This window comes from Botrytis deweyae, assembly GCF_014898535.1.
Source record: "Botrytis deweyae strain B1 chromosome Unknown BDEW_003, whole genome shotgun sequence".
Lineage (NCBI taxonomy): Eukaryota > Fungi > Ascomycota > Leotiomycetes > Helotiales > Sclerotiniaceae > Botrytis > Botrytis deweyae.
In genome coordinates this window covers 1630709-1656871 of record NW_024066210.1, presented here as the reverse complement: position 1 = coordinate 1656871, position 26163 = coordinate 1630709, and the positions used below count along the sequence as shown (strand labels likewise).

The 26163-nt window shown below is 43.4% G+C and overlaps 8 protein-coding genes across 8 annotated transcripts; 6 read left to right on the top strand and 2 right to left on the bottom strand.

Annotated features, from left to right (window-relative positions):
* Positions 1–861: 861 nt before the first annotated feature.
* EAE98_001875 (uncharacterized protein) lies at positions 862–2395 on the top strand (the record flags this gene model as incomplete). Its single annotated transcript, XM_038949494.1, has 2 exons — positions 862–1881; positions 1943–2395. 2 exons carry the CDS (start codon positions 862–864, stop codon positions 2393–2395), a joined length of 1473 nt encoding a protein of 490 aa, XP_038814479.1.
* Positions 2396–3879: 1484 nt separating this feature from the next.
* Positions 3880–6564, top strand: EAE98_001874 (uncharacterized protein; the record flags this gene model as incomplete). The annotated part of the gene is made up of 4 exons (XM_038949493.1): positions 3880–3982; positions 4031–4276; positions 4332–4364; positions 4415–6564. The coding sequence occupies 4 exons, from the start codon at positions 3880–3882 to the stop codon at positions 6562–6564; spliced, it is 2532 nt and encodes an 843-aa protein (XP_038814478.1).
* Positions 6565–8697: 2133 nt separating this feature from the next.
* EAE98_001873 (uncharacterized protein) lies at positions 8698–9877 on the bottom strand (the record flags this gene model as incomplete). The annotated part of the gene is made up of 6 exons (XM_038949492.1): positions 8698–8856; positions 8907–9094; positions 9178–9283; positions 9332–9414; positions 9484–9508; positions 9875–9877. 6 exons carry the CDS (start codon positions 9875–9877, stop codon positions 8698–8700), a joined length of 564 nt encoding a protein of 187 aa, XP_038814477.1.
* Positions 9878–10151: 274 nt separating this feature from the next.
* On the top strand, positions 10152–10874 carry EAE98_001872 (uncharacterized protein; the record flags this gene model as incomplete). The annotated part of the gene is made up of 4 exons (XM_038949491.1): positions 10152–10165; positions 10312–10405; positions 10458–10519; positions 10574–10874. The coding sequence occupies 4 exons, from the start codon at positions 10152–10154 to the stop codon at positions 10872–10874; spliced, it is 471 nt and encodes a 156-aa protein (XP_038814476.1).
* A 747-nt stretch (positions 10875–11621) lies between these two features.
* EAE98_001871 (uncharacterized protein) lies at positions 11622–12548 on the bottom strand (the record flags this gene model as incomplete). Its single annotated transcript, XM_038949490.1, has 1 exon — positions 11622–12548. The coding sequence occupies one exon, from the start codon at positions 12546–12548 to the stop codon at positions 11622–11624; it is 927 nt and encodes a 308-aa protein (XP_038814475.1).
* A 1115-nt stretch (positions 12549–13663) lies between these two features.
* Positions 13664–15468, top strand: EAE98_001870 (uncharacterized protein; the record flags this gene model as incomplete). Its single annotated transcript, XM_038949489.1, has 3 exons — positions 13664–14147; positions 14264–14916; positions 14968–15468. 3 exons carry the CDS (start codon positions 13664–13666, stop codon positions 15466–15468), a joined length of 1638 nt encoding a protein of 545 aa, XP_038814474.1.
* A 1379-nt stretch (positions 15469–16847) lies between these two features.
* On the top strand, positions 16848–18914 carry EAE98_001869 (uncharacterized protein; the record flags this gene model as incomplete). Its single annotated transcript, XM_038949488.1, has 6 exons — positions 16848–17062; positions 17146–17347; positions 17402–17578; positions 17628–18223; positions 18277–18363; positions 18419–18914. The coding sequence occupies 6 exons, from the start codon at positions 16848–16850 to the stop codon at positions 18912–18914; spliced, it is 1773 nt and encodes a 590-aa protein (XP_038814473.1).
* Positions 18915–20980: 2066 nt separating this feature from the next.
* EAE98_001868 (uncharacterized protein) lies at positions 20981–24313 on the top strand. Its single transcript, XM_038949487.1, has 2 exons — positions 20981–21409; positions 21485–24313. Exons 1-2 carry the CDS (start codon positions 21286–21288, stop codon positions 24067–24069), a joined length of 2709 nt encoding a protein of 902 aa, XP_038814472.1. The 5' UTR covers positions 20981–21285; the 3' UTR covers positions 24070–24313.
* The last annotated feature ends 1850 nt before the right edge of the window (positions 24314–26163 follow it).

The following is a 26163-nucleotide window of genomic DNA, read 5'->3' as shown; positions in this document are numbered from 1 at the left end:
GGTTTGTCGAGCTGTCGCGTAATTTGATAAGAGGGTCTCGATGATAATATACGTGTTGTACCTGTAACTTAATCACCAAGGTCTTCTTTGTTGACTAGGTGAGAGGAGAAAATAGTATCTAGAGACTGTCTAGAGACTGTCAAAAGTCTTGAATCGTATCGAGCTCAATGAAGAAAAGAGTATTGCGGTTCGTCCCGCTTGACCGTTTTGCTTTAGTACAGTATACCCGGGATCAGAGGAAATTCATCTATATGCTTGCAAAATTTGGTACAACCGTGGGGATTTCTCCAGAATCTAGATCAATCCCACAAGTGTCCACCTTTCTGCATAACTATATCTGTCTTACAATATGATTGTATTCTTTTTTTGGACTCTATTTCTTTCCTACCAGGAACGTTGATTGAAATGAGGGAGGTACGGTAGTATCCCGCATGAGTCTTTTAATTAATCCCAATAGGTGATTTCGTTTCACCCGCGTTGGTCGTACATGTCAAATGGCGAGGGGTGCTTATCTTTAGACCCTGGACACCCTTTACTTTTGTAGGCTTGTTCGCTGATAACCCCATACCAATTAACATCAAATATGAACCAGAATGTTCCGCATATCATGAAGCACCTTTCACGAATTTCGGACTCTTTGAGTACTACAAAAAGGTTGATCAGCTCATGGAATTGAATGCACCCCAATGACATTTTGGAACGTGTAACGAGTAATTAGGACTGAAACTCAACAGACGAATGTTGACGGAACTGACTTTAGCCACTCTGAATCAAATTATCATTGCAATAAACTTTCTTAGACCCTGATGTCGAGTTTCCTCCTGGAGTTTTTTACTTTTTATAGCATCAGATGCTACGAGCATGTCTGATCCCCATTGCGACAAAACTCATACAGATGATTCACATCTTCCCAAGGGTGGTTGCAGATTCATTCTGCTATATCCTGAATCGAAGCAGCTGCGATGCGCGTGCGTCGGCTTTGCATCCAACAGGTCCATTCCAGGCAGTTTGTGCCATTGCGGACACCAGGCAGTATATCACAATTCAGACCCAGAATCTTCTAGTAAAGAAGAATTAGATGCGTTGAAGTTGAGGATTGGTACTCTCGAGGAGGAGCTAGATCGAGAACGGCGTATAGGGAAAGGTGGCTTGTTTGATCGGCTTATAAAATTAGAAGAGCTTGTGGAAAAAGAGAACTTGGAACGCGAACTTGAGATGCGAAATATTCATCGTGGCATCGGCGGTCTTTGGCAGAACGTTGGCCTCTTGAACAAGCGAATACCACATTACGATGATCGGATCGAAGGATTGGTGGATGACGTACACAGAATTCATGCTAGGATGATCGAGTTGGACGATGCGTCAATGAAAGTAGAAGATAGAGTAGACGCTCTTGAAAATATCTCGGCGCAAGCTCTCACGCCTTCAAAAAGGAGTCGACGAAGAAAAGCATCAACGCCTCCTACTGCGAAGTTGCAGATCGCAGTTGAGAACACGACAAATTCTGGAGAAGGTGGTGCTATAGGGGATTTTGAATTGCCTATGAATGGTTTTGCATCAGGTCAGGAATTCCCGGAAAGAGATCTTTCGGGTGATCGATGTGAAACTTGTTCATGGACTGTACATGTCTCCCTTATGCCCACATCATCTCAGCCTTTCCCCTTTGAAAAGGACACGGCGGCTTACAAAAGATGTCTATCCCGAGGCTTGCATCAAAAGATAGTTGTGTCCGACACGAATAGTGATTCTTTCAAGGAGGCCGTGAGTTCTGCTTTTGCGCCAGTCCTGCGAGGAAGGCCTTGGCAACCGCTAGTGGCCAAGATCTGTGATGTCAAAAATCTAAGAGGCCTTCCTATGCTTCGACAACTAGACGCACAGTTAGTGAGTATGCCCCGGAACTATTCTTTTGCCTGTGTCGACGATACTAACTTCAACCGAACAGGCCTTCGGCGATTATGATGTTAACTTCTTGAAGAAGCACTGCGCTGTCCTTGACGGGTTTGGTAAAATTGAAGACTTGTATATTGCTATGACCAAAGATACAATAACCTGGGTCGAAATGCGCGAGCTAGAGCAATTTCTTCCGGGTTTGGAGTCTGCATGGTCCCATAGTACGTACCTAGATGGAGCCCGGGTAGATATACCACTTCAAGCAATGAAGGATGAATCTAGTGAAGCCACAGCCTCCAAACAAAATTCGGCAGATGATATATTGCTATCATTACCAGCCGCTGAAAACTCGCCATCAAGCATAATGCTAAAGAGACATGCGTCAAGGATATCTAGAACGCCAAGTTTCGACTCATCAATTGAAGGAGAAAAGCCTAGAACAAAATTGAGGCAACTCTACAATGGTGCAGGGGTGGATATAGGCAGATGTGCTAAAATTGTTTGATGGAATGTCGACTTTCATCAGAGGTCTTTGAGACTATTAACCACCACTTGCATTGAAAGTCTGATTGTTGATATACTGTTCGCTTGAGATCACAAGTCTATGGAACAAGTCTATGGAACAGGGTTCTCAGATTAAAAACCAACTTTGTATAGTATTGTCCAGAAGTCCCATTAGAATCAGACATGATTCTCAATGTAGGTTAAGACACTAGAATAGACAAACAGCTACACATTGGAGCATGTCTTATGTCTGCATCGGAATAGAGGATCAACAGATTGTGAGGTTTCGTGAGCATTCTTTGGTGCAGAACAAAGGAGAGAGAGAAGACGATTAGTTCGCAATTTTAGCAGGCCAGCATACCGGTAACATGGGCAAAAGATCGAAGTCTAAGCATTTGTAGCAATCTTTCGAGCCTCTGAAGATCAAAAATTGAATGAGATACTCGTTTTAGCCACTCCGGTACTCGATTCAGATACATGCCATTGGAGACATATATACTTGTATCGTTCAGCAGCCCCCCTTTCTGTAATAATATGCCGCGGCGTACTGTGAAAAGACATCAAGGTTAGCATTGAGCTTGGTCGAATAATCACACTTGACTGAGATGCCCGATTCTCCTTTCGTCCCAAGATAGCTCTCAAAGAAGACTTCTTAAAGCGGACTTACCCGCGTAACTCCAAAATAGATGTACTCTATCTATCCCTGGTATCCTTGTTGTACCATTCTGCAAGGCTACCAGTATCTCCGGACCCTTCTAGCTGTCCGGAATACATGTGGAAGTTGAAATGGAGTACCAAAACATGAAATTCGTCAAAATTAGACAATGCGTCCGGTGTATAAAATGTAAGGGTTGAGATGAAGTTGTTTTTGTACTAAACGTATATTTGAATACAATGCAAGTGATTAGAAGAAGATTCATAGATCAAGGGACCGAATCCGAGCAAAGTCCAGATAGGCTATGATGGCCTTAGGCATCAATAGACAAGGCTGTCAACAACCTTGCGCTAATTGCACTTCCAAAGCAAACTAGCATGACGTTCTTCCACCTGAGGGGCAGACAAACCCCAGCCTAATGAACAACAACATTTCATCGCATCCTCATAATAACCAATTCTCCATACCATCAAAAGTATTTGCAAAAAGTACTCGCAAAGAGTTGGAGTTCCGTTAATGAGAGAAGCACAGATTTTTGCATTAGTTCTCTTCTTTTCTTAGGAGGGTTCCTCAATTCCTTCTCTGTAACCTTACAACTCTTTGAAGAAGATTATCGTCGTATAACGGCGCACAGAGGTGCATGATTACAATTGCAATCACGGACAAGATCAAGAGAAATCCTCTTGGTATTCACTCTTTCTCAGAACGAAATAATCCTCAAGGTACCTCGCACTGAAATTAAAGGACATCAGGATCGCTCTTTCCTGTGTTGCTATACGTGCCCCGCACCTTACTTCACTTGAATTTGTCTATAGTCTCTCTCACATACAATGGATATCAATTCTCCAAAGCGTCGCAAACTTAGCGAAAGAACTCCCGACCAGGCGCAGACGGCAAAAGGAAAAGGAAAAGAAGTCATGACGATGACAACAAGTAGGTTTTGAGACTCATCCTCATAATCCAATTCATTGACCAAAGTAGGTCAAGCTAGCTGGCCACCCAATAAAGTCCCGGTGGAGATATTCAATCTCATCATCATGAATCTACCTCGATCCAGCATCCATAGCATGCGATTGGTAAATCATGAGTTTGAAGCAAATGTTTCCGAATACCTTTTCAAATATGTAGTGGTTCCATTTAGACCAGAGATTTATGGCATCGCTTCCGAGCCGTCCACTTCTCATAGCTCAATATTATTACAAGACAAGGGCATGCGTATCTTTCAAGGTATATAGTCGTTGAGTCTATCTACTTAATCTTCAGCCTTACTAATGTTTCTTAGGTTTCGGTCGGCACATCAGACACTTTGCTATGTGTATGTCATTTCACCCCTAAATATTTACAAATTGCTAATAACTTAATTAGCCTTCGAGGTCGATATTGCAAAGTTGACTAAACCTCCTATAAAGCATGATCACGACACAATCACAACTTTCTGGGGTTCTTACAAATGGCCATTCCAGGAATATAATAGATATGCACAATTAGAGGGTCTAGAGCAGAAAGCTGATGAAACTCGAACCATGACAAAGGCATTTCAATTCATTGTAGCAGCAGAAGAACTCGGCCTCTCTATTGATGGGGGCTTGGGATGGCTTGCTGGACCAGACGTTAACCATAAAGTTGCTCAGCGTGGCGACAAACCCGCGGTGTTTGGATCAACAAGATTCAAACCAGAACCTGAACCTGAGCCAAAGCAGAACATGCGACCTAATCAAATTACTCCACCTTTTCGAACAGAGCTTTTAAATGATACACGTTCGTTACTCCAAAGAGTGTTCCAGGAATCAGTATTTGGCAGCGATCAAACCAACCAATCTCTCGACCAATCTCTCTCCAACGGGGGCCCCGCGAATGCACGTACACAAGTTCGACAAGCTGGAGTCCCTAATGCACCTTCCATTCCTTATGCTGATTTCGAAGAGGGTATTGCTCGTATACTTGGAAATCATTTCGGAACTGGCAATCCTGCAGTAGATGACGAAGATGATGATGATGAAAGATTGAACACAGAGGATAGAGTTTCAACTGATGGCGAAGATGAGCGTGATGCTCAAAGCGGAGCCATCGTTTCTAACAATGCTCCCGGACGCTCTAGATTTAATGGTGCCCCGGGTCGTAAGCGCAAGTCGACGTCAAAGAGCCATTGTCTAAAGCCGAACGAACTCACTGGCGCACAAAAAGAAATGTTACTTGAACTCGAATGGGCACAGCGAGCATTCATGCAAACTTTTACTATTGCCGTTATTGACAGCCCAGTCACATTCACCGGTGTTAAGAAACTTACCATCGCCCGTTTGCCAAACAGACATTTACCAAACCTCGTACGCGATGACTTCTGGGACAGTCTACCAAATTTGCTTGAGCTATCTCTAGGCATAATCCCCGACTGGCGTGAACTTGTCAAACTTCCTACCAGTTGGGTTCAAGACATCAAGTTACGTCCATCTAAAGCTGTCATTGGTGTCTTTCAGCTCCTTTCCAAACAAATATCTCGACGACAGCAGATCGAGTCTTTACATTTTGAATGGGTCGGCGGTGGAGAGTATGCTCCCGGTCTTTTCTGCCGGAACCAGCATATACTTGCTGCTCCCATAGTATCAGATTCAATGAGCATGGTTAGTAGAAAAGGAGAGAAGGAAGTTCTGTCACTACCCTATATCAAGAATCTGTCATTGAAGAATTGTTGGTTAAGTCCACATATGTTCACGCGCTTTGTCAAAGATCTCAAACAATGCAGCCTTCAATCCTTAACACTTGACTCGGTTTCATTGACCGCCTTCATTCGCCCTGGACAACACCCAATGCCTCGAGCAAATCACCAGCAAAATGCTTTGGCACAAGCCATGGCGGTAGATATGGCGGCAAACATGGGCTTTGCGAATAATCATCATCTTGCTGCACATGCCGCCTTGTTTCCACCCAACATGGCTGCACTGCCACCATTTCTAGCAGCAGCACCGCCAGCAACTCAGTTGCCAGCGGTCATGACCAATTCAAATGCCCAACCAGCATGGCTCGATGAACCTCGCAATGGCTCCTGGGCTCAGGTTATTGACACTTTGACTCCTGGTAATAGACTAGCAGATTTGCGTCATGCCAACGAACTTGGTGCAGAGCCTCAACCTAGAACTCAGAGTAGTTTGAAACAACTCGTTTTCAAGTCATGTGGATATGCCCGACTCCCTCTTGAATTCAATCAATCAGCAATTCACGAAGGTGGTGGGGAGCAGCGCGGATCCGTACCTGCCGGAGTAACAAAGAGAATCAATGACTATGAGAGCATCATGATGAAGCCGGGTGACAGCCTACTTGCTTCGATCACGAACGCGATGAGCGATCTTGAAGTTGAAATTCTACAAAATGCGTGGAACATGACTCTTGGTTGGGGAAATTTACCCATGCAGCTAACAACTGAAGCAAATCATGATGGGATTCTACGCGCAGGCTCTGGAAGATTCAATGGATCCATTGTAGCTGCAGCTCCAACTCCGAATTCAGCTCCTGAAGTTTAATTTGATGCATCAATAATTGTTCTCATGTTTTACAGGGGCAAAAATTGCAATTACCTTGCCATCGTACTAATCTTACTGGTACCATAATTTCTTTCTTTCTTTGGGGTGTGTTTGTATGGAATAAAGATGTCTTAGGATGGCTTTATCATCTCATACACCTATTTCTTGTATACTACCATCTTTTTTCTTTCTTTCGGCAGCATGGCGGGGTCATTAGGGCATGACACCAAAGCATAACGAATGGGCTCTTGGTATTGTCTCAAACTTGCATTTCAGGCTGCATATCAGGGTAAACAATTGGTCTCACGACTTATATCTGGATTGGACGGGAATTTGATATGGAAAATCATTGGGAAGGGAGTTCAGCGAAGATGTCGGATGTTTCAAGATCACGAATAATTGTATTCAACACCATTGATTAGATCAGATGCACCTTCTGTATCACAGATTTGCTGATATCTATCAATCATTGGAATGTTGACATGAAACCCTCCATGGCGCTTTGGGAACTCACATGAATGATAACGACGAAGATAGTCGGAAAATTCTTGTTACTTTGTAGGAATAGTGTATAATTTACATAATGAAAATCGATCAAAATAATGTGGTGCATTGATGTGACGTGATTGCATGCTATAATAATGATGAGTACAAGGTGCTTGATGGTCTTGATAGCTTCCGATATTCGAAGTCATTAAGATGTTTGGATTGCATTCGATATTTCATACCATTTGAATTTGATCCAAAGCGATGCTTAGACTGCAGTCGAGAAGGCTATTTGAAAACTCCGAGTAAGTTTATTCTGATAACTGAACAACCTGATCTGTTCCCTCCTGCCAATCATTTCTCCCTCTCCTGCTCTCTTCTCTTTTTATATTGATTGCTTGTGTCCCCTTAAAGAGGTATAGCCATGGTTGGGGATAAAACCTAGATTGTATTGGTGAGATTAGAAGGCTGCTGATGATAGTGGTGATGATCATGACAATAAAGAGAGAGCGTGAAAGAGAGAAGGAAGAAACGTAGATTTGGATAGTGATGGATTGGTGGAGTGAGTGAGGTGGGATGATGGGGCGATGGAGAGTGATGGAGTGAGAGGTGGTTATCTTTAAGGGGAGATAGGGATGGGAATGGGACTCAAGAGGAGAGGAGGGGAGAGAGGTGGATGGTGGGGTAGGGATCTGAGGGAGTATAGGAGATGGAGATGGATAGTGGGAGATTGAAAGGGCGATGGTATGTTTGAGGACCGAAGATAGAGTGAGATAGAGATAAGCATCGAGGAGGAGGGAGCGGGAAGAGCGGAACGAGAAAGTTTGGGTAGGTGTTGGGCGTCCTTAGGGAACTCGGTGTGGAATGAATCGATTATTAAGGTGACAGTCATGTGGAAGAGTGACAGAATAGCCTAAGCTCAAGCTTGCTTGTTGAAAGCTTGAGGGATATTTGGGTGGTAGACGGCGTTAATGTGCTATGCTGTATTGAGACACTATGCTATTCATATTCGATGATGTGTAAAAGGGATTTGGACTTGTATGTGTAAAACCGGTAGCGAGATATCCGGAACGCAGATCGTGTTATGTAGGTATTTACCTACGTATTGTTGTATTCGACGAGCGGGGGAGCCAGCCGGGTATTTTGAGGTGCTTTACGAGGTTTTGCTGCAAGTAGACAGGGCCTGAGCTTGGGTGTCTCGAAATATGGAGAGCTGGGATGTAGATACTGAAGATGCCGAGATCTCTTTAGTTGCTTAAAGCCAACTGCCGCGCTGCTGAGTTGCCAACCGTTTTAGAACGATCTAGGCCCGCGTCTGGCTCGTGAATGAGAATTGAGACCTGCAGGTAATAGCTAGTGTCTGATCCATCCTGAAGCTTGAGGGTTCTCCAACTCCCATAAGATTGTGCCTGACTTGGCAGTACTCGAGAACAAATAGCAAATATATCACAAGCACCCGTGGAAAGAGTCAGATAAGTTCGTCAAGAGGCAATTAAATTTTCTGCAAGAATTTCATTTAATGGTTCATTTATAGTGCAGCAATATGTCACCTGTACAAGCCATCCATTTTTTGAGATATCCTTGTATGATGACCTTCATATCAATGCCCAATCGCGCAAACCCCAGCCAACCATAAAAAGAGAACATCTATGCAGCAGTGATAGCTTGACGGATACGAGCACCACGTTGTCTTGAAGACAAGTGTGCGGTCTCACGTCCAACAACGGCCTCGGACTTTTGAACAACTTCCTCTCCTTCGGTCAAGATCAATTCGATGTGGCAGGGATTTGACATGTATGGGTTGATCTGTTAAATATTAGTACTGGGTGTATCGTAGGCTTTCGATATGAACTTACACGACCGTGAGCACGGTAAGTTCGGCGACGTTGCTTTGGTGCTTGGTTGACTTGGATGTGCTTAACGATCAAGTTTCCGGTATCGAGACCCTTGGTATCGGCGTTGGCCTCAGCGTTCTTCAAGAGACCGAGGAGGAACTCGGCGGACTTGACTGGCCATCTAGCACGGGTAACACCGAATTGCTTTCCTATTGAAATATCCCCATCAGCCTCCCGTTCTTTTCCAACCCGAACTTCTCGATTCCCTTCTGATATCAATGCTCGAACATACCTTGAGCAGCACGTCCAGTTCCTCCGGCGTATCTTCTCATTGGGACAGCCTCCTTGTGTTCTTGAACGTTCTCAAGGAACTTGACGGCGCGCTGGAGCTTCCATCCCTACGCATTATTAGTACTTGTCGAATCGTAAGGGCTTCGAAAACTTGCGTTGATAGCTTGTGCTGTCTCACGGGTATTCTTGAAAGAAACACGGAGGTAAGAACCGCGGGATCTGGCGCTCTTGGCCGATTCTGATCGTAAAGTCAGCAATTACCCATGGTAGGTATCTGAGGCAAGCAAAGTCGATTGCGTTTTCGTACCTATCTCAGTAGCAGCGTATCGTACCTATAAGCAGATGTCCTGATTAGCAATTTATTCAAGTAAAAGTTGTATATCCAAAATATGACGGCACAGGTAAGTCTTCCGTCACCAGCGCAATTTGCCATGTACCCAGTACAAAGGGACCGAGAACTCGACTCAGCAGTGCCAGATTTCTTTGAAATAAAGTCCTCCCACCACCAGCGATATCTTTTGCAAAGCGTTCCAGATCAGTTGAGCCAAAGATCTGGCTCAGCGACTTCGAATTTCCCTGCGGTCGGCCCCTCCATCACCAAGTCCCCAATTATCCATTTTCCAACATCTAATTGTCGCAATTGATTCCAAACAATCGTACACCCTCCAGAGTAACAATAGAAAACACATTCAACGTACCATCTTGACGTTTGGTTGCTGCGGTCGTTAGTACGGAAAATTTCGGTATGATCTTGATGCTGTAAATTTTTGGGAGTTCCATCCGTTTTGGCTCGCTTGATTGTAGTTTGCCCTAAACACATGACTTGACTAAGCCAAATGCGGAAAGCGCGCTAAAATCGACTTTTGCACTTTCCTGAAGTGAAGCGAATTGTATGAACTTTTTTGACCTCTCGAACTTTCTGCCTCTCGAAACGCCTCTCGACACCATCGACAATTCCAGATACCGTCGCCCACTATGTCTCTTGTTACGTGCGAAACCCAATTTCAGCCCTTTTCTCCCTATTTTAAGACCGAATTGCTGGAAATTTTGTTTTGCGACCTTTAGTGAGGTTGCGCTTCAAAAAAATAGCTTCTGGTCCCCCAACTTCGACATTTTGCTGACAACTTGGTTACAGCGGGGAGAAGTCCAACTTCCAATACATTCTGCGTCTACTCAACACCAACGTTGAGGGAAAGCAGAAAGTTATGTTTGCTTTAACTAAGATAAAGGCAAAAATCCCATCATTCCCGTCGCCTTGCCATCATTCTAATTCCATTTTAGGGTGTCGGACGTCGTTACTCCAACTTGGTCTGCAAGAAGGCCGATGTCGATCTCAACAAGCGGTATGGAATACATTAGTCACGAGAGTAGAAGGGCAAAGGACTAATTAATTACAGCGCTGGTGAACTCACCTCCGAAGAGCTCGAGAGAATCGTTACCATCATCCAAAACCCAACCCAGTACAAGATCCCATCCTGGTTCCTCAACAGACAACGCGATATCGTCGATGGTAAGGACTCCCAAGTTCTCGCCAACGGTGTCGACTCCAAGCTCCGTGACGATTTGGAACGCCTCAAGAAGATCCGTGCTCACCGTGGTCTCCGTCACTACTGGGGTCTCCGTGTCCGTGGACAACACTCCAAGACCACTGGTCGCAGAGGTAGAACCGTCGGTGTTTCCAAGAAGAAGGGAAACTAAATATTTGCGCTTCTGGGATTTACGGTTGGGTGGAGTGTGGCTTTTGCGATGGACTGGTACTTTACATCTGGCTTAACAGCTTCTACAGCATGATGCTGTTACTGGGCATGCCCCAGGGAAATCAGTTCATGAAAAGGAAACAATAAATCATCAATGGCTTCACTATAATCTTATGTGCTTTCAGAACAATGTGCCAAGATTGATTTTTAGGTATGCCTACGAATTATGAGAGCTGTTTTTACAAAGAATCTGGAGTCCAAATGCCCCAAAACCGTGATTGAAATTGTTAGCCGCGCATTTATCATAGAGTACAGGTGACAATGTATTTTCTGTTACCCCTTCGCGTATTATACCTTCATTCGCATATTATGCTTTCCTTCGCAGGGAAGGCAGTACCCTATTTCTCAAAGGTCCTGTAATTCTAGATTTGGAAGGAGCAAGTGGCAACTAATGGAGGGTACATCTGCATCACGTTTTGTTCTTAACGAAATTCAAGCAGAGAATGTTTAAGTCGGACCTTTGAGCTGCATAAGATCATTCTCCCGCAGCTGAACTTGTGTCAAAATGCTATGATTATATCTGCACATGTGTACGACGTAACTTTCTTTGATTCTTGAAATGATAAATGAGTCAACCTACAGGATATATAACTACTAGGTAAAATGTAAACTACTTTTGCTACCCCCAACGCCATTCTAGACCCGCTAAATGATACCAAATCCAAGTTGCAACGGAATACTTGGACTCTTAATCTTCATGAGTAACAGCCATATCCAACACTTCGACTCTTCCCTGTCCCTTCGTCTCGGTACTGATAAAATCTCCTATTCCCTTAAATGCACCGGGCTCTACAAATCCTACTACCTCCCACTCTGAACCCATCACATCCTGAGTCTCGACCTGCTCTACATATCCCAATACCCTATCCTTGACCGTCTCCTTCTTATCGGCCTCTCCCTCATCAGCAGATTTTGGTCCAGGAGCCTTAACCACCTGCTTTAAAATCTTGGTAGGTAACGTAACTCTCAACCTCATCCTCGCTCTCGCGACTGGAATCGGCTGGTGAGCAATCAACGCCTTCATCGCTTCCAACGCCTGACTCTTTGCGCTCTTGGTAGCCACAACACCCGTCCAAGCATGCTCCCTCGCTCTAGGTATTGGCTTTGCCTCCCCGTCTTCTCCCGTCGTCGGAGTTGCGGTTTCGCTGCCCAGATTCTTATCTTTTTCCTGTGCTTGCGAACCCTGCGAACTGAGCATCTCGAGTGCTTTCTCTATCATTCCCGTAGTGTACACCCGCTTCGACTTTGGATCCACAAGTTTGCTGGCTACGATACTGATCACTTCATTGTGCACTCGCTCCAACTGTGCATGTCGTTCCTTCTCGCCAACTTGTAATTCTCCCTTGTTTAATATTTCGAGAATGATATCTTGCACTGGAGTATCTTTTCCAAAAGCCTTTGCTAAATCGGCCGTCGGTGCCGTTTGTCCCCGCGAAACATTTAGGAATACGTTAGGGATTTGAAGAACATTGTCGATGTCTTTTTCGTTGCCGGAACGCCATTCGAGTACTTTGTTCTTGTAGCAGGCGATTTCGAAACGCTTTTTCGCCTTCTTGTATCGTACAAGGGATACGTTTGTGAGTTTAATCTGGTTAGAGGGTTGATTGATGGGCATCTTGACGGTTCGTGAGGTGGTGTTGATCGTAAAAAGGAATTTGGAATATCTTTTTTTCTCAATGGTCTTGGAGATTTTTCTTTTTGCGCGGGCTTACCCTTACATCACCCCGCGGAACGGCTGAGTCACTAATAATAAAGGCACGGCATGTTTGATACCAAGTTCGCCGTCATTTCTAAGCATCTCGAGCTTATCTATCGAACACTTATCTTAGTGGGATTGAGAGCGTAGAGACCTCAATATCAACAATTCGTACAATATCTTCATCATGAGTCACGATGAGCCATCCTGATTCTTCATTGATGAAAGAAGCACGATTCTATCAAAGTCTCCTTTACCGTACAGCCATCATACCTAGTAGTATTCACATCTGAATCATGGTTTATCGGTGAATGAAAGTCTGAGACCGGAGTCATGTGTCCCTCGCGGGTACCTTGACAGATTTACTATGCAGTGGCGTCAGGGGAATCTTAGACTAGCCCCAGGCTCTGTTGTGATACGCTGGGTTTCTCTTCAACCTGTTGGAAGGATGAGCTCCGACAGCTTCAAGTTGCGATGATATCAAGCTTCTGCGTTGATATTTTGGAGATATTTCGAGGTAACTTGATGTAACAATTATTATGATGAAGGGTTAACATCATAAAATGGATGATTTGATAGACATTTATTAATCAATGACATTAACCAAAGTAATGATCTTGTGATGATAATGATGATGATGATGAAGCATTCTTCCGCCATATGTTGTTTTGGATGCGGTAATTCCCATGGCTGGACTGATAAGCATCCATCCAACCTCCATCTCCCAAGGGTGCCTTGCTACGTAGGTAATTGAGGCACGAGCACAACACGCACAAGCACGAAGCACACTCGCACATCAGCAACTTGGGTAGCTCTTGGTTACCCTAACAACTTGCTCAGCAGTTACCGCCTTGAAACCCCATTCAAAGATCCCGTCTATCCCATCCATCCCTTCACCTTCCATCTTTCATCCTTCTTCTTGCCATCTCCCATCTCTTTATTCTTTATCACAACATCCTTCTTTTTTTTGACATCATCATATGAAATAGAATAAAACTACAACAACACAGCTTCTATTTTCATTGCACTTCATCATGAAGCTTCTCGCATCAACCGTCCTTTTGGGCGCTGCTGCGGCATCTATACCTCAACAACAGGTTCTCCAGAACCCATTCAAATCAGCAACAAAGCCAGTCTCTGATGCTTGGTCGAAATCAATGGAATCTTTGGGTCAACTCACTGGTTCCATGAAAGGCATGACTGCCGAAGCCAAAGCTATCTGGGATGAAGTTTCAATGCTTTTCCCAGAGGCGATGGAAAAAGCTGCCTTCTTCTCTCAACCAAAACCTCATACAAAAAGACCAGATTCTACTTGGGATTACATTGTCAAGGGCGCAGATATTCAAAGCGTTTGGGTTGAGAACTCAAAGGGAGAGAAGGAGCGTGAAATTGATGGAAAGCTTGAGCATTACAACATGAGAGCTAAGAAGGTTGACCCTAGTAAGCTCGGTGTTGATACCGTCAAGCAATACAGTGGTTATTTGGATGATGAGGAGAATGATAAGCATCTTTTCTATTGTGAGTATTGCTTTTCTTCCGATGCCATAACGATGTAGCACGTTTCTTGATCACAGCGCCACCACTTCCTTCCGATATCATTTTTAACCACGAACAAATGTGCTAATAAGATTTAGGGTTCTTTGAATCTAGAAATGACCCTAAGAACGATCCAGTCGTTCTTTGGTTGAACGGAGGGCCAGGATGCTCTTCTTTAACCGGCCTCTTCCTCGAACTTGGTCCTTCCTCAATTGACAAGAACCTCAAACTACACAACAACCCATACTCATGGAACGCCAATGCTTCCGTCATCTTCCTTGACCAACCGGTTAACGTCGGATACTCATACAGTGGTTCATCTGTCAGCAACACAATTGCTGCAGGCAAGGATGTTTATGCTCTTCTCACCTTGTTTTTCAAACAATTCCCTGAATACGCCAAGCAAGATTTCCACATTGCTGGTGAATCTTATGCCGGTCATTACATTCCAGTTTTCACCAGTGAAATCTTATCTCACAAGAAACGCAACATCAACCTCAAGTCCGTCCTTATCGGTAACGGTTTGACCGATGGACTTACACAATATGAGCACTACAGACCAATGGCTTGTGGTGAAGGTGGATGGCCAGCCGTTCTCGATGCCAGTGCATGCCAAGCTATGGATAACGCTCTTCCACGTTGCCAAAGTTTGATTCAAAACTGCTACGATAGCGAGAGCGTTTGGTCTTGTGTCCCAGCAAGCATTTACTGCAACAATGCTATGATGGGACCTTACCAGAGAACTGGACAGGTATGTTAAACTAAACAATTTTTTGAAATACAAGATACTAACACGTTGTAGAATGTTTATGATGTCCGTGGCAAATGTGAAGACACCAGCAACTTGTGCTACTCTGCCCTTGGCTGGATCAGTGAGTTCTTGAACAAGGCCGATGTTCAAAAGGAACTTGGTGTTGAAGTCAGCAGTTATGACAGCTGCAACTTTGATATCAACAGAAACTTCCTTTTCCAAGGTGACTGGATGCAACCTTTCCACCGTTTGGTACCAGGTATCCTCGAGCAAATCCCGGTCTTGATCTACGCCGGTGATGCTGATTTCATCTGCAACTGGCTCGGAAATCAAGCATGGACTGATGCTCTTGAATGGCCTGGCAAAAAGGATTTCAACGCCGCCAAGACCAAGGATCTCCAATTGGAGAATGGAGACAAGACTGGTACCTTCAAGAGCAGTGGCAACTTCACATTCGCTCGTATCTTTGGTGCTGGACACATGGTCCCAATGGACCAACCTGAGGCTTCGTTGGATTTCCTCAACAAATGGTTGAATGATTATACTCTCTAGATCTATAGATATTAGCAATCTTAGATTAGAATATGCATGGATGAGGAATGAAGGAAGCAAATTGTATTTATTGCGATGAGGATGGGCATGGCATGGATGGGAACCGGGCACTTTCTTTCGACTGTACTACAGTAACGAAATAACACGGATATACATTAATCTGATATATTAAACACGTCAACTTTTGAATTTTTACTCGCCCAGTGACCACTCTACTATTTGATTTACTGCTATTGGTGTTTATTTACTCAATGGACGAAATTAGTTGTGTGCTTGAAACCTAAGATACACTCCTTTTGAGATTTGACATTGAGGAAGCTAGAAAGCATTTGATTGTTCACAAATTGAAGTAGGAGACCTAGACATTTGCAGTATCTAATTGACAAACATGAATTGGTATATACAAACGACCCAGTATCTAATTGTTCCGTCCGGATTGATACAACAGGAACACTTAATTGTCCGATATTAATTATGAAATTGAAAGCGTCGTATTGTGAAATCTGATTTGGAACATTCAAAACATTTAACTGTCACACTTGGATTGACACATTGAAAGCATCTGACGTTTGAACTTCGATTGGGATGTTGAGAGGATTCAATTGTTCAAGTCTAATATGGGACATTAAAAGCTTTTAATTTATCAATTTTAAATCTAAAGATTACAAGAGTTTATTTCATTATTATTATCCTCTCAGCTATCCAAACTGCGAACAGACATTTCGTATTTCTTTTCTACACTTAATGCTAATTCCTAGGAATACCTACTCCGTAGTTCTATCGTACTGTTCCTCAGTCAAAATCGCTCATTAGCATCAACTTTCAAGTAATGACAATGTTCCCACGATACTCCCAGGATACACTGTTGCACTGCTTACCGATTACAATGAGGCTTTGACCGTTGAAAGCCGGTGGCCGGTAATCTTCCGAGGTGTATTTTGTCTTATCGTGATGAAAGGTATCGATGACGACGGAGGCTACAATGTTTCAGTACCTTCCTCTTCGAGATGTCGACGACGGCTTAGCTCGTCCGATCTTCATTTGATGAGTAACGAATTATGGGGATTGCGCATTTATCGTGTCTGGGGTGCAAGATAAGGTAGGGATGAGCTCGTAAATTGAGACTTAGTTGAGTGAGCTATTGTAGCTTGAAAGGTGAATTGAGAAAGTGTACGATATGCAGGAACTCTACGTCGTGAGTTATACAACCTTGGTTGTGCATGGAAAATGCATTGGGTACTGGCGAAAAACCCCGCTCTAGATTTGTCTTCAGAGTAATTGATAAACAGGGTGGTAGCTCTCATTAATCCTGCTCCTTTTTGTTACTTCTTCTTCACCTCTCCTTCTCATCGTCAATCAATACATGTCACATCGTCGTCATGTATTCCTCACTCCGGGTACCTATCCTTCTCACGGCAGCAACATCAGTTGCTGCTCAATTCGTCAAGGCTCCTACAGATCTCATCAATGCCACTGGATACCTTGATTTACCAGTTCGATACAAGGAAGTCCCAACTGGTATCTGTGAAACGCAGGAAGGTGTTAAGAGTTACTCGGGATATGTGGATGTCGAGGAAGATCAACATGTCTTTTGGTATGTTATTACCTATGGTCTCTAGATTGATTTGACCAAACTCTCATCATTCCTGAATAATCTTTAAATTGACATCCCTCTAGGTGGTTCTTCGAAACCCGTAACGGTAACGCATCGGAGGCTCCATTAACAGTGTGGATCAACGGCGGACCAGGCTCTTCTTCTATGATTGGTCTTTTTGAGGAAAATGGACCGTGTTATATTGATGCAGAGGGAAGTGTGATCAATAATCCTTATAGCTGGAATAATGTCAGCAATATGATTTATATTGATCAACCTACTCAGGTATGTGAAATTGGGAGAAGAGAGGCGATAGACTCGTGAACTAATCTTTACCAGGTCGGTTTCTCATATTCGATTCCAGTCAATGGATATGTTGATCCTAGCTCGGGTTACATCATTACTTTGCCAAATGCTACTTGTCCAGACTATGCACAGGGTTCGGACTGTGGAACTTACAGTTATGGAAATGAAAGTCTTACGGTCAATACTACCCAGGCTGGAGCTCCCAACTTCGTAAGTTTTGACCTAGGTCTTGCAGAGAAATGTGCTGATTTGAATATAGTGGAAAACATTGCAAGGGTTCATGGGTGCTTTCCCTGAATACTCTCGAAATGGCTTTCACTTTGCGACTGAGAGTTATGGTGGACATTATGGGCCGATATACAATGAGTATATTGAAACTCAAAATGCCAAGAACATCTCCGGTGCTCATAAAATCTCCCTTGAATCGGTTCTCATCGGAAATGGTTGGTATGATCCATTGATCCAATATCAAGCTTACTACAACTTCACCGTCTACCCTGGTAACACATACGACTATTCTCCCTTTAACGAGAGCGTACAAGCCCAATTCTACAACAATCTCTATGGTGCCGGAAACTGTATCGATCAAGTCAAAGACTGTGCAGCGAGAGGTATCAATGAGATCTGTCAAGCTGCAGATGCTTTCTGTGCTGATCTCGTAGAAAGTATCTATGACATCTATTTGGGAAGAGATGAATATGACATGAGAGAATTGACACCTGATCCTTTCCCATATGGTTACTACACATCATATCTCAACACGCCAAAGGTTCAAGCTGCTATTGGTGCTTTCCAGAATTTCACTACTTCTTCAAATACAGTAGGAAATGCTTTTGCCTCTACTGGCGATGATGAGTAAGTGGAAGTCAAAAGCATATACTTCACGAAGGTTACTAATCTCTTTATAGTCGAGAGTCTGGTACTATTGAGGCGGTCAGAGCATTGCTTAGCCAAGGAGTTTACGTTGCCATGATGGCCGGTGATGCCGATTACAAGTAAGTACTTCAAGCACCAACATTAATTTAGATCCCTTCTAACACAAATCTCCAGTTGCAACTGGCTAGGTGGAGAAGTAGTCGCTAACGAGGTAAACGCCACCAACTACTCCGTCGCCGGCTACACCAATATTACCACCTCTGACTCCATCGTCCACGGTCAAGTAAAGCAATCCGGACTCTTCTCCTTCTCCCGCATTTACGAGTCCGGTCACGAAGTTCCCTTCTACCAACCTCTTGCCTCTCTTGAAATCTTCGAAAGAGTCATTGGAAGAAAGGATATCGAAAGTGGATTGATTAGCATTGACAGTAACAAAACTTACTTGACGACGGGAACGCAAAAGAGTACGTACAGAGAAGGCAACGCAACGATGCAATTCGAGGTTTTGCCATCAAATAGTACATATAATACCACTTTGAATGGACCAAACCCAATAAGCCTCGCGAAGACAGAATTGAAGAGGTCACTTTTGGGGAGGGATAGTGGAAGCGGAGGTATGAAGAAGAGATTTAAGCCGCAAAGTAAGAAATCGAAGAGGACTTGGCATTGAGTTGCATGAGGAGAACAGAGCAGAGGGTGAAATATAATCTTGCTACGAGTTTAAAACATTTGGGCTTGGAGGAGCTAAACTAAAAGAATGAAGGTGGTATATGTTCAAAAGTAGATAATGATCAAATGAGCAAAATGAATGGAAATGAATGTTTAACTTTAAGTTTCGACTCTATTTTTGGAAGTCATCTCAGACTTCAATTCCTTGATCTTTCTTCTTCAATTCAACATAAACTCTATCAATCAATGGATGTACCAACTACAAATTGCGAAGCATCTCCTATATGGCATAAGAAGGGTCCGCACTCAAAGGTCGTTGCTAGGTTCGCTCTTGTCTTGTACGCAAACTCGAGGATGGTTTGAAGATCCCAGGGTGAGGTATCCAGCTCAAGACCGGCTTTGGGGAAAAGCTGGCCGAGCGAGGCAGAAGACGGGATGGGGAAGGGGGAAGGGGGAAGGGGGAAGGAAAAGGAAAAGGAAAAGGAAAAGAAAAAGATACTCTACCCTTGATTGTTGATATACGGGTTGCTAGAGCTTCTTGCATGCCTACCTACCTACATCTTTCGCAATGATATTGCTGGAGGGAGGATGCATGTATAAGCGCTGTGAAGTAGAATCACAGACTGGCAAGAAAGAAGACAAAGGGAGGGGGGCTTGAACGGCTTTTGGGATGCAGTTCGTGGTATACCTAGCTAGTAGGTAGGTAGGTAGGTAGGTAGGTAGATAGGTAGGTAGGTAGGTAGGTAGACAGGGACCCCATCTTGAACAAGTGAGTGCGGATTTCCAAGCAATCACTTAAGGTTGTTTTGCCTATCTTCTCTTGCTCAAACCAAAACGCGAAAGAAATGAAACGGAAAGAATTTTATTTTTTTCTTCGATCGTTAGAGTTGGCTCGGACAAACTAAGCTCCGATATTTTCCGCTTAGGTAAGACTTTACTAGGTAGGCTTGGTAGGTAAGTGTATCTGATAAAGCTTCTCCGACGAAGGAAGGGAAGGTTCGGCGCTAAGATAAGCTAAGGCTGGTGGGCATGGATGCTTTGCTTTTTGGATGATGGGATGGATGATGGATGATGGATGATGGATCCCACTTTTCTAAGGCTTTTCTTTTTTTTTTTTTTTTTTTTTTTTTTTTGGAAATTTCGCATTCGGGAGGCGGATGGTGGTGCTTGTTTTGGGGTGGGATGTGGTTGGTTGGTACGGTACTAGGTAGGTAGGTAACAGTAGGTTGGATCTTTTCGGCTGTACGATAGGCTTTAGAGAGTGGAGGGTTGGAAGGTTGGAATGCGGAATAGGTGGGATGGGGGGGAGGGGGAGGGGGGTGGATTGGATTGGATTGGGAAGGTGTGCGCATGTCATGATATAAGAGACTGGCTGGCTGGTTGAATAATGTTTGAGGGACTGACGGTTGTGTGTGTGTGTGTGTGTGAGAGAGAGAGAGTGAGAGAGAGAGAGAATACGGGGTGAGACGGGCGTGTATGTAGGCATCGCAGTATTAGAGAATATGAGGATTAGATGGGCTGAATAAAAAAGGATACCTGGTTGGTGACAGAGAGGCTTCACATAAAATAGATTCATATTCCTTAATACCAAGAACTTTTTGCAGGAGGCTGACATGTGGTGATGGCTGTGAGGTTTGCTTGGCACATTGGTGATGTGCCTTATATCCGTATTGGCAAGACGTGAAGCGACAGGATCATTGGCTGGAGAGACCATCGGCATCATAATTGGAGTGAAGGATGGAATTGTGGTGTTACTTTACGAAGTCCGTACTTGGGTTTTTGCGGGGAGAATGCGAGAATGCCAAAATACGCATTGGGTCACCTCTCATCAATGTTTAACAATGCCTGTTTCCATCAAGTACAAGGATGGAGGCACGACGATTGTGATTCGAGCAATGGCGGATTGAATGGAGAGAAGCCAAGACTCGGCCTCAAAATTGGATGGGATGTACCTACCCTCTCTTTGACGAACAAAATTAACTAGGTCATGTTGCTGGATCTGGAAGTTATGTTCTTCTTATTCCTTTCTCCTTCTTTCTTAATTGGTGTGGAGGTTGAGTCTTCTTTCTTGATGCTATCGCCATATTGTCGGTGCAAATTTCAGGGAAAAGAAAAGGTAACTTATACTTGAGGTTAAGAACGATTTGTATGCTGAATGACTTTATGAGAGTGGATTGCTTTCTTTGTCACTCGATTGATTGATAGCCTGTCTTATTTGTTGGTTGTTTTCAAATCTGCATTCGGCTTCTTTTTTTCTTGATTTGCTCTGTTTGCGATACATACCGTGTTGGACTGGAAGGGCAGGACGACCAACATTCGGATTTTAATAGATGCGATAGTGCTTTGAAAGGAGGGTTGAATCATTGTGCAGAATGTCTCGTCTGAGAGTGACGATTCCTTCTGCGCCAACCCGTATTGCGGCGGTGGTTGAGAAGACTTTTCAGGCTCTGATTTCAGTTATCATTGTTTGTGTTATCTATAGATACTGCTGGATAGGTAGGTTAAATCCCAACTCTCCTCTCCCCACAACCCCTTACTCGGAGACGCTCACGGCTAACTGTCAACTCGCAGATATCTCCGATCCATACAAATGTGGTGCCCTACTCAACAAAGGCCAATGGCTAGATCCAGGTCCGAGATGGAGCTCGAAAAATCCTTTTCAGAATTGGCAGCCTCCGGGGTGTGTAATGTATGAATACAAGCGGATAGACATACAAGAATGTTTCAAGGAACGCAGATTGGTCTTTATTGGAGATTCCACCACACGGCAGATTTTCTGGGCAGTCGCAAAGAAGATGGACCAAAGGAGAGCGGAGGAACAAATCACAGAGCATTTGGATTTGGATTTGGCAGACAAACATATGGATTTGGAGTTTAGTTCTTCGGGCGTTACGGTCCAGTTTATTTGGGATCCATATCTCAATTCTACGGGATTGGACCGAGAATTGAAGAGCTTTAATGCTAATCCGGCGCAAGATTCAAAAGCGGATGAGAGTGCTGGGTTGATATTGTTGGGGGCTCCGGGGTTGTGGTATGCGAGACATGGACAGGAGAATTTCTTCAAGGACTTCAGAGATTCGATTGAACATGTTATTCCTTTTATGGATCATGATGGAGGAGAGCATGCCTTACGAGCTGCCGCATCACAATCGTTTCCTTCGAAGAGGAAATCTCCGAATTTCTTACTCTTGGCGCCGGTACAGGTGCCTTGGTATCAGGCTCTTTCGCCCTCTCGAGAGGAGACTATTACACCGGAAAAGATCGATCAAATGAACGATTATTTACAACAGGTTTCCGCACATTCGGAAGCTGATATTGTTTGGAGTTTTTCACTCATGACTTGGGCTGGCCAAGGAGAATACGAGGAGAGTGGGTTGCATGTGGTTGATAATGTGGCCCATCGAAAAGCTGATGTTTTGCTTAATCTTCGTTGTAATGCAGACTCCGTTGGACGAGGCTATCCTTACGACCGAACTTGTTGTAATAACTACCGACAGCCTAATTTGATTCAATGGCTTTTTGTTTTGGTTGGAATGATACTACTTCCTAGCGTCTTTTTACTGCGCCGTAAGCATTTCTTAAGAATTGGACGTCTATTGCCTCAACCAGAAGTTCTTGGTGCTCTTATGACTTTTGCTTTGGCAATTTGCTATTGCTACTACGCTGATCGAACTCAATTATTTGAGAAAGAGCATAAGCAATTTCATAAGAGAGAGTTTCTTGTTGCATCTTCTGCTGTACTTATCGCTGGTCTTCTTTCCGTTAGATTGAACAATCCTTCGACTCCTTCCAAGGGTAATCATGAAGTTGGAGCTCATGCTCTCGATAATGGATTTCTTTCGAGAGATCAAACTGACGAGTGGAAAGGATGGATGCAATTCTTAATTCTTATTTATCACTATACTCATGGATCGAAAACTCTATGGCTATTTGAAATCATGCGAAATCTTGTGGCTGGTTATCTTTTCATGACAGGATATGGACATACGATGTATTTCCTCAGGAGAGAAGATTATTCTTTCAGAAGAGTGGCCAGTGTTCTGATTCGACTGAATATGCTTACTTGTGCTCTGGCATACATGATGCGTACTGATTATATGGCTCATTACTTTGTTCCACTTGTTAGTTTCTGGTTCTTGGTAGTCTACTTTACTTTGAAGGTAAAGCAAGAAAAGAATTCCAGCACCGGATTCTTATTGGGGAAGATTTTTATTTCAGCTAGTCTTACAACGGCTTTCATTAAAATCCCTGGGGTTCTGGAAGTTTTGGCTTTCATACTGAAGTATACATTTGCTATTTCATGGAGTATGCAAGAATGGAGATATCGTGCTGGAATGGATATGTTCATTGTGTATATCGGTATGATAACAGCGATTCTCTATCTACGTCTCATGCGTATCAAAACCGCCTCTGTAAGTTGCACATCTAAGATCGATGTCCTTCTTCGCCCGGTGGTCCGTCATCCGTCACTCTTCAAAACTATCGCTATAACAGCTTCAATTATTCTCCTCCCTGGCTTCCGCCTCTTAACTCAACGATCCCCAGATAGAGAAGATTATCTCTGGTGGCATCCTTACATCTCCGCGATTCCAATTCTTGCATTCATCACCCTAAGGAATTCTCATAGCATTCTGAGGAGTTGTCATTCGACGGTTTTTGCATGGTTAGGAAGATGTTCGTTGGAGACTTTTGTTTTGCAAAGTCATATTTGGATGGCAGCGGATCTAAAGGGGATTCTGAGATTGGGGGTTTGGGATAGGTGGACGGAGGCTGCGTTACTTACGGTTGTTTTTGCGTGGGTTGCTTGGAGGGTAGAGGGAGCTACGGAGAGGATTACCGGATGGATTGTTGATGGAGGTTGGAGTGGAGGAAGTGCGAGTGGTGGGCAGGTTCAAGGGCAAAAATATCATACGAGTCATGAGTTAGGTGGCTTGGGAGCAACTTTGAAACCGGACTTGTTGCCGATGATTGAAGATGGAGAGGGGACGCCGAGTAAGAGTTTTAGATCTGGGAACTGGGGTGAAGATGCGAATGGGAATGTAACGGGAGTGAGATGGTGGAGGAATACAATTGTGAGAGGTATGAGCACGGATTTGAGATGGAGAGTGGGTGGAATTCTGGTGGGGTTATGGGTAGGGAATTGGGTTTATAGGTGATTCGATCTTTATAATGTGGCATTAAATTTTTGGGGAGAAGGGGGTGGAAATAGAATGGTATGGGCTTGAGAATGAGTGGCCTGCCGGTAGATGAAGATTTGGGGAATAAACATCATGAAGGTGCTAGTTCTGGGATTGTGGATTACGTCTTTCTGCGAACGCATGTGAGATATCCCATGTCGAGGAAGATTGAGTGTAGGGAGTGTATATAGCTATGATACCTAGTATATCTTATAGATTTTGGGGAGGGAGGGGGAATATTATATTTTTGATTGTATGTTTTTGATTGTGGTTTCGATTTTTAATTTTTAATTTCTAGGGGGTTGCGGTGATTGTGTATTAGAAGAATCTTGGAAGGGGGTAGGTGAAGAGAGAGGAAGTTGATGGGATGGATGGGATAAACGGAATGATTTGATTTGATTGTGTGTATGTATGTATATTAAGAAAAGTGTATAAATAAATCGGGAAAGGGGTGGGAGAAGAGAGAGCTGGATAGCTGGAGAGATAGAAAGATGAAGGAGACTTGAGGAGATTGTAAATGGAAACTAGAAGTTGGAGGAATGAGAGGGTTGGATTGGATGGAGGGGGAGGGTTGTGGGGGGTGGAGAGGGTTGTAGGGGGATGGATATCTGGGTATGTGGGTATGTAGAGGTTGGAGGAATGAGAGGAGGGGAGGTGAATGGAAGTTTTGGTGGGGATGGAGATGGGGATGGGGAAGGGAGTTTTAAATACAGATGAGGATATCGTAGTTGGGTTTCGGTAAGATGAAGTGAAGTGGTTAATATGAGTGATGTGAAATGTGAAATGTGAAATGTAAAATGAAAAGGTAAGAAACCCCTTCCCACCTATTCATCAACATCAACCTTACGCATTTCGTCTCGTCTGGGAATTTGGAAAGAAGGAAAGAAGGAAAGAAAGAATCATGATATAATAGATGCTGGATGGTATGATGTAATAAATTATAGTATTAGCTACGTGGCTTTTCTCGAGAAGATAGGGATTCTTGTTTGTGCGATTGTAAGCCCTCTTCCGCCTTCCCCTTTTTAATTTTGAGAGCTTGAGTGGAGGATTTGTTTTGTTTTGTTTGTTTTATGGGAAATGGTGTTGTAGAGAAAGAGGAAAATGAATGTATTGGAAAAGTTTATTGAAGAAGAGAGAAGAGAGAAGAGAAAGGATATTGGGTAATATGTAATATTAAGGCACAGAAAGTAACTACTCTTCCAATTACTCATTTACTCAAGAGATATATACTTCCCTTTATCTTTTCATCTTCATACTATTAACTATTCAGCTGTCAACTCGTAAGTGCATGCATTGGGCGAATTTATTCTGATAGTGGAATATATGATGTTCGACTGCCAACTTCGAGAACGCAAAGTTGTTTCTGGGTGATATTTTACAATAGTATTTTCATTATATCGACTTTATCGTGTAGTGTATACTCGATTTTTAGCGAAGAAACAAGAGAAGACGTTGCTAAATCCGTATACTTCAAAGTCCCAATATCTTTTGTTTTTTCGTGCAAGCCTGCAGTAACCTTATCTGTTTTTGAATGCTAGTTGGTGCGTTTGCTGTATCTTATTTTCCCGCTCAGGTATATACATATATATCTACGTTGCGTTTTCACATAGAATAGGTAGGTATATAATAATATATTTTACACTCACATGTCGTCATCATCAAGTCACTATCAACCTCTCATTCTTACACACGAAAGTTACAAATGATTCGGAAAATAGTTCCTCCCGAAAAGAAAAGTCCGGATGAATGGTAAGATTACATTACATGTACAGGTTAACCCACACGGAACCGCCTCGCTAACCCACAAATTACTTCCGTCGATGTATGTACAGTACCGTATGAGTCCATGCGGGGGAAAAGTGGTGTATCAATTACTTACCTGGGTAAGTAGAATTAGAATTGAGATCTTTCTACGATATGAATGGTTCGGATTGTTTGGTTTTTGTTTGCTTGTATGCATATGGCGTCAAAGTATCCAGATGGAAAAACTCGGTTTCACATCACACTTTCAGAACTTGTAACATAAGATTTTCGAGATGTAGAAATATGACTACTATCGGTAAGTTAGTTCGG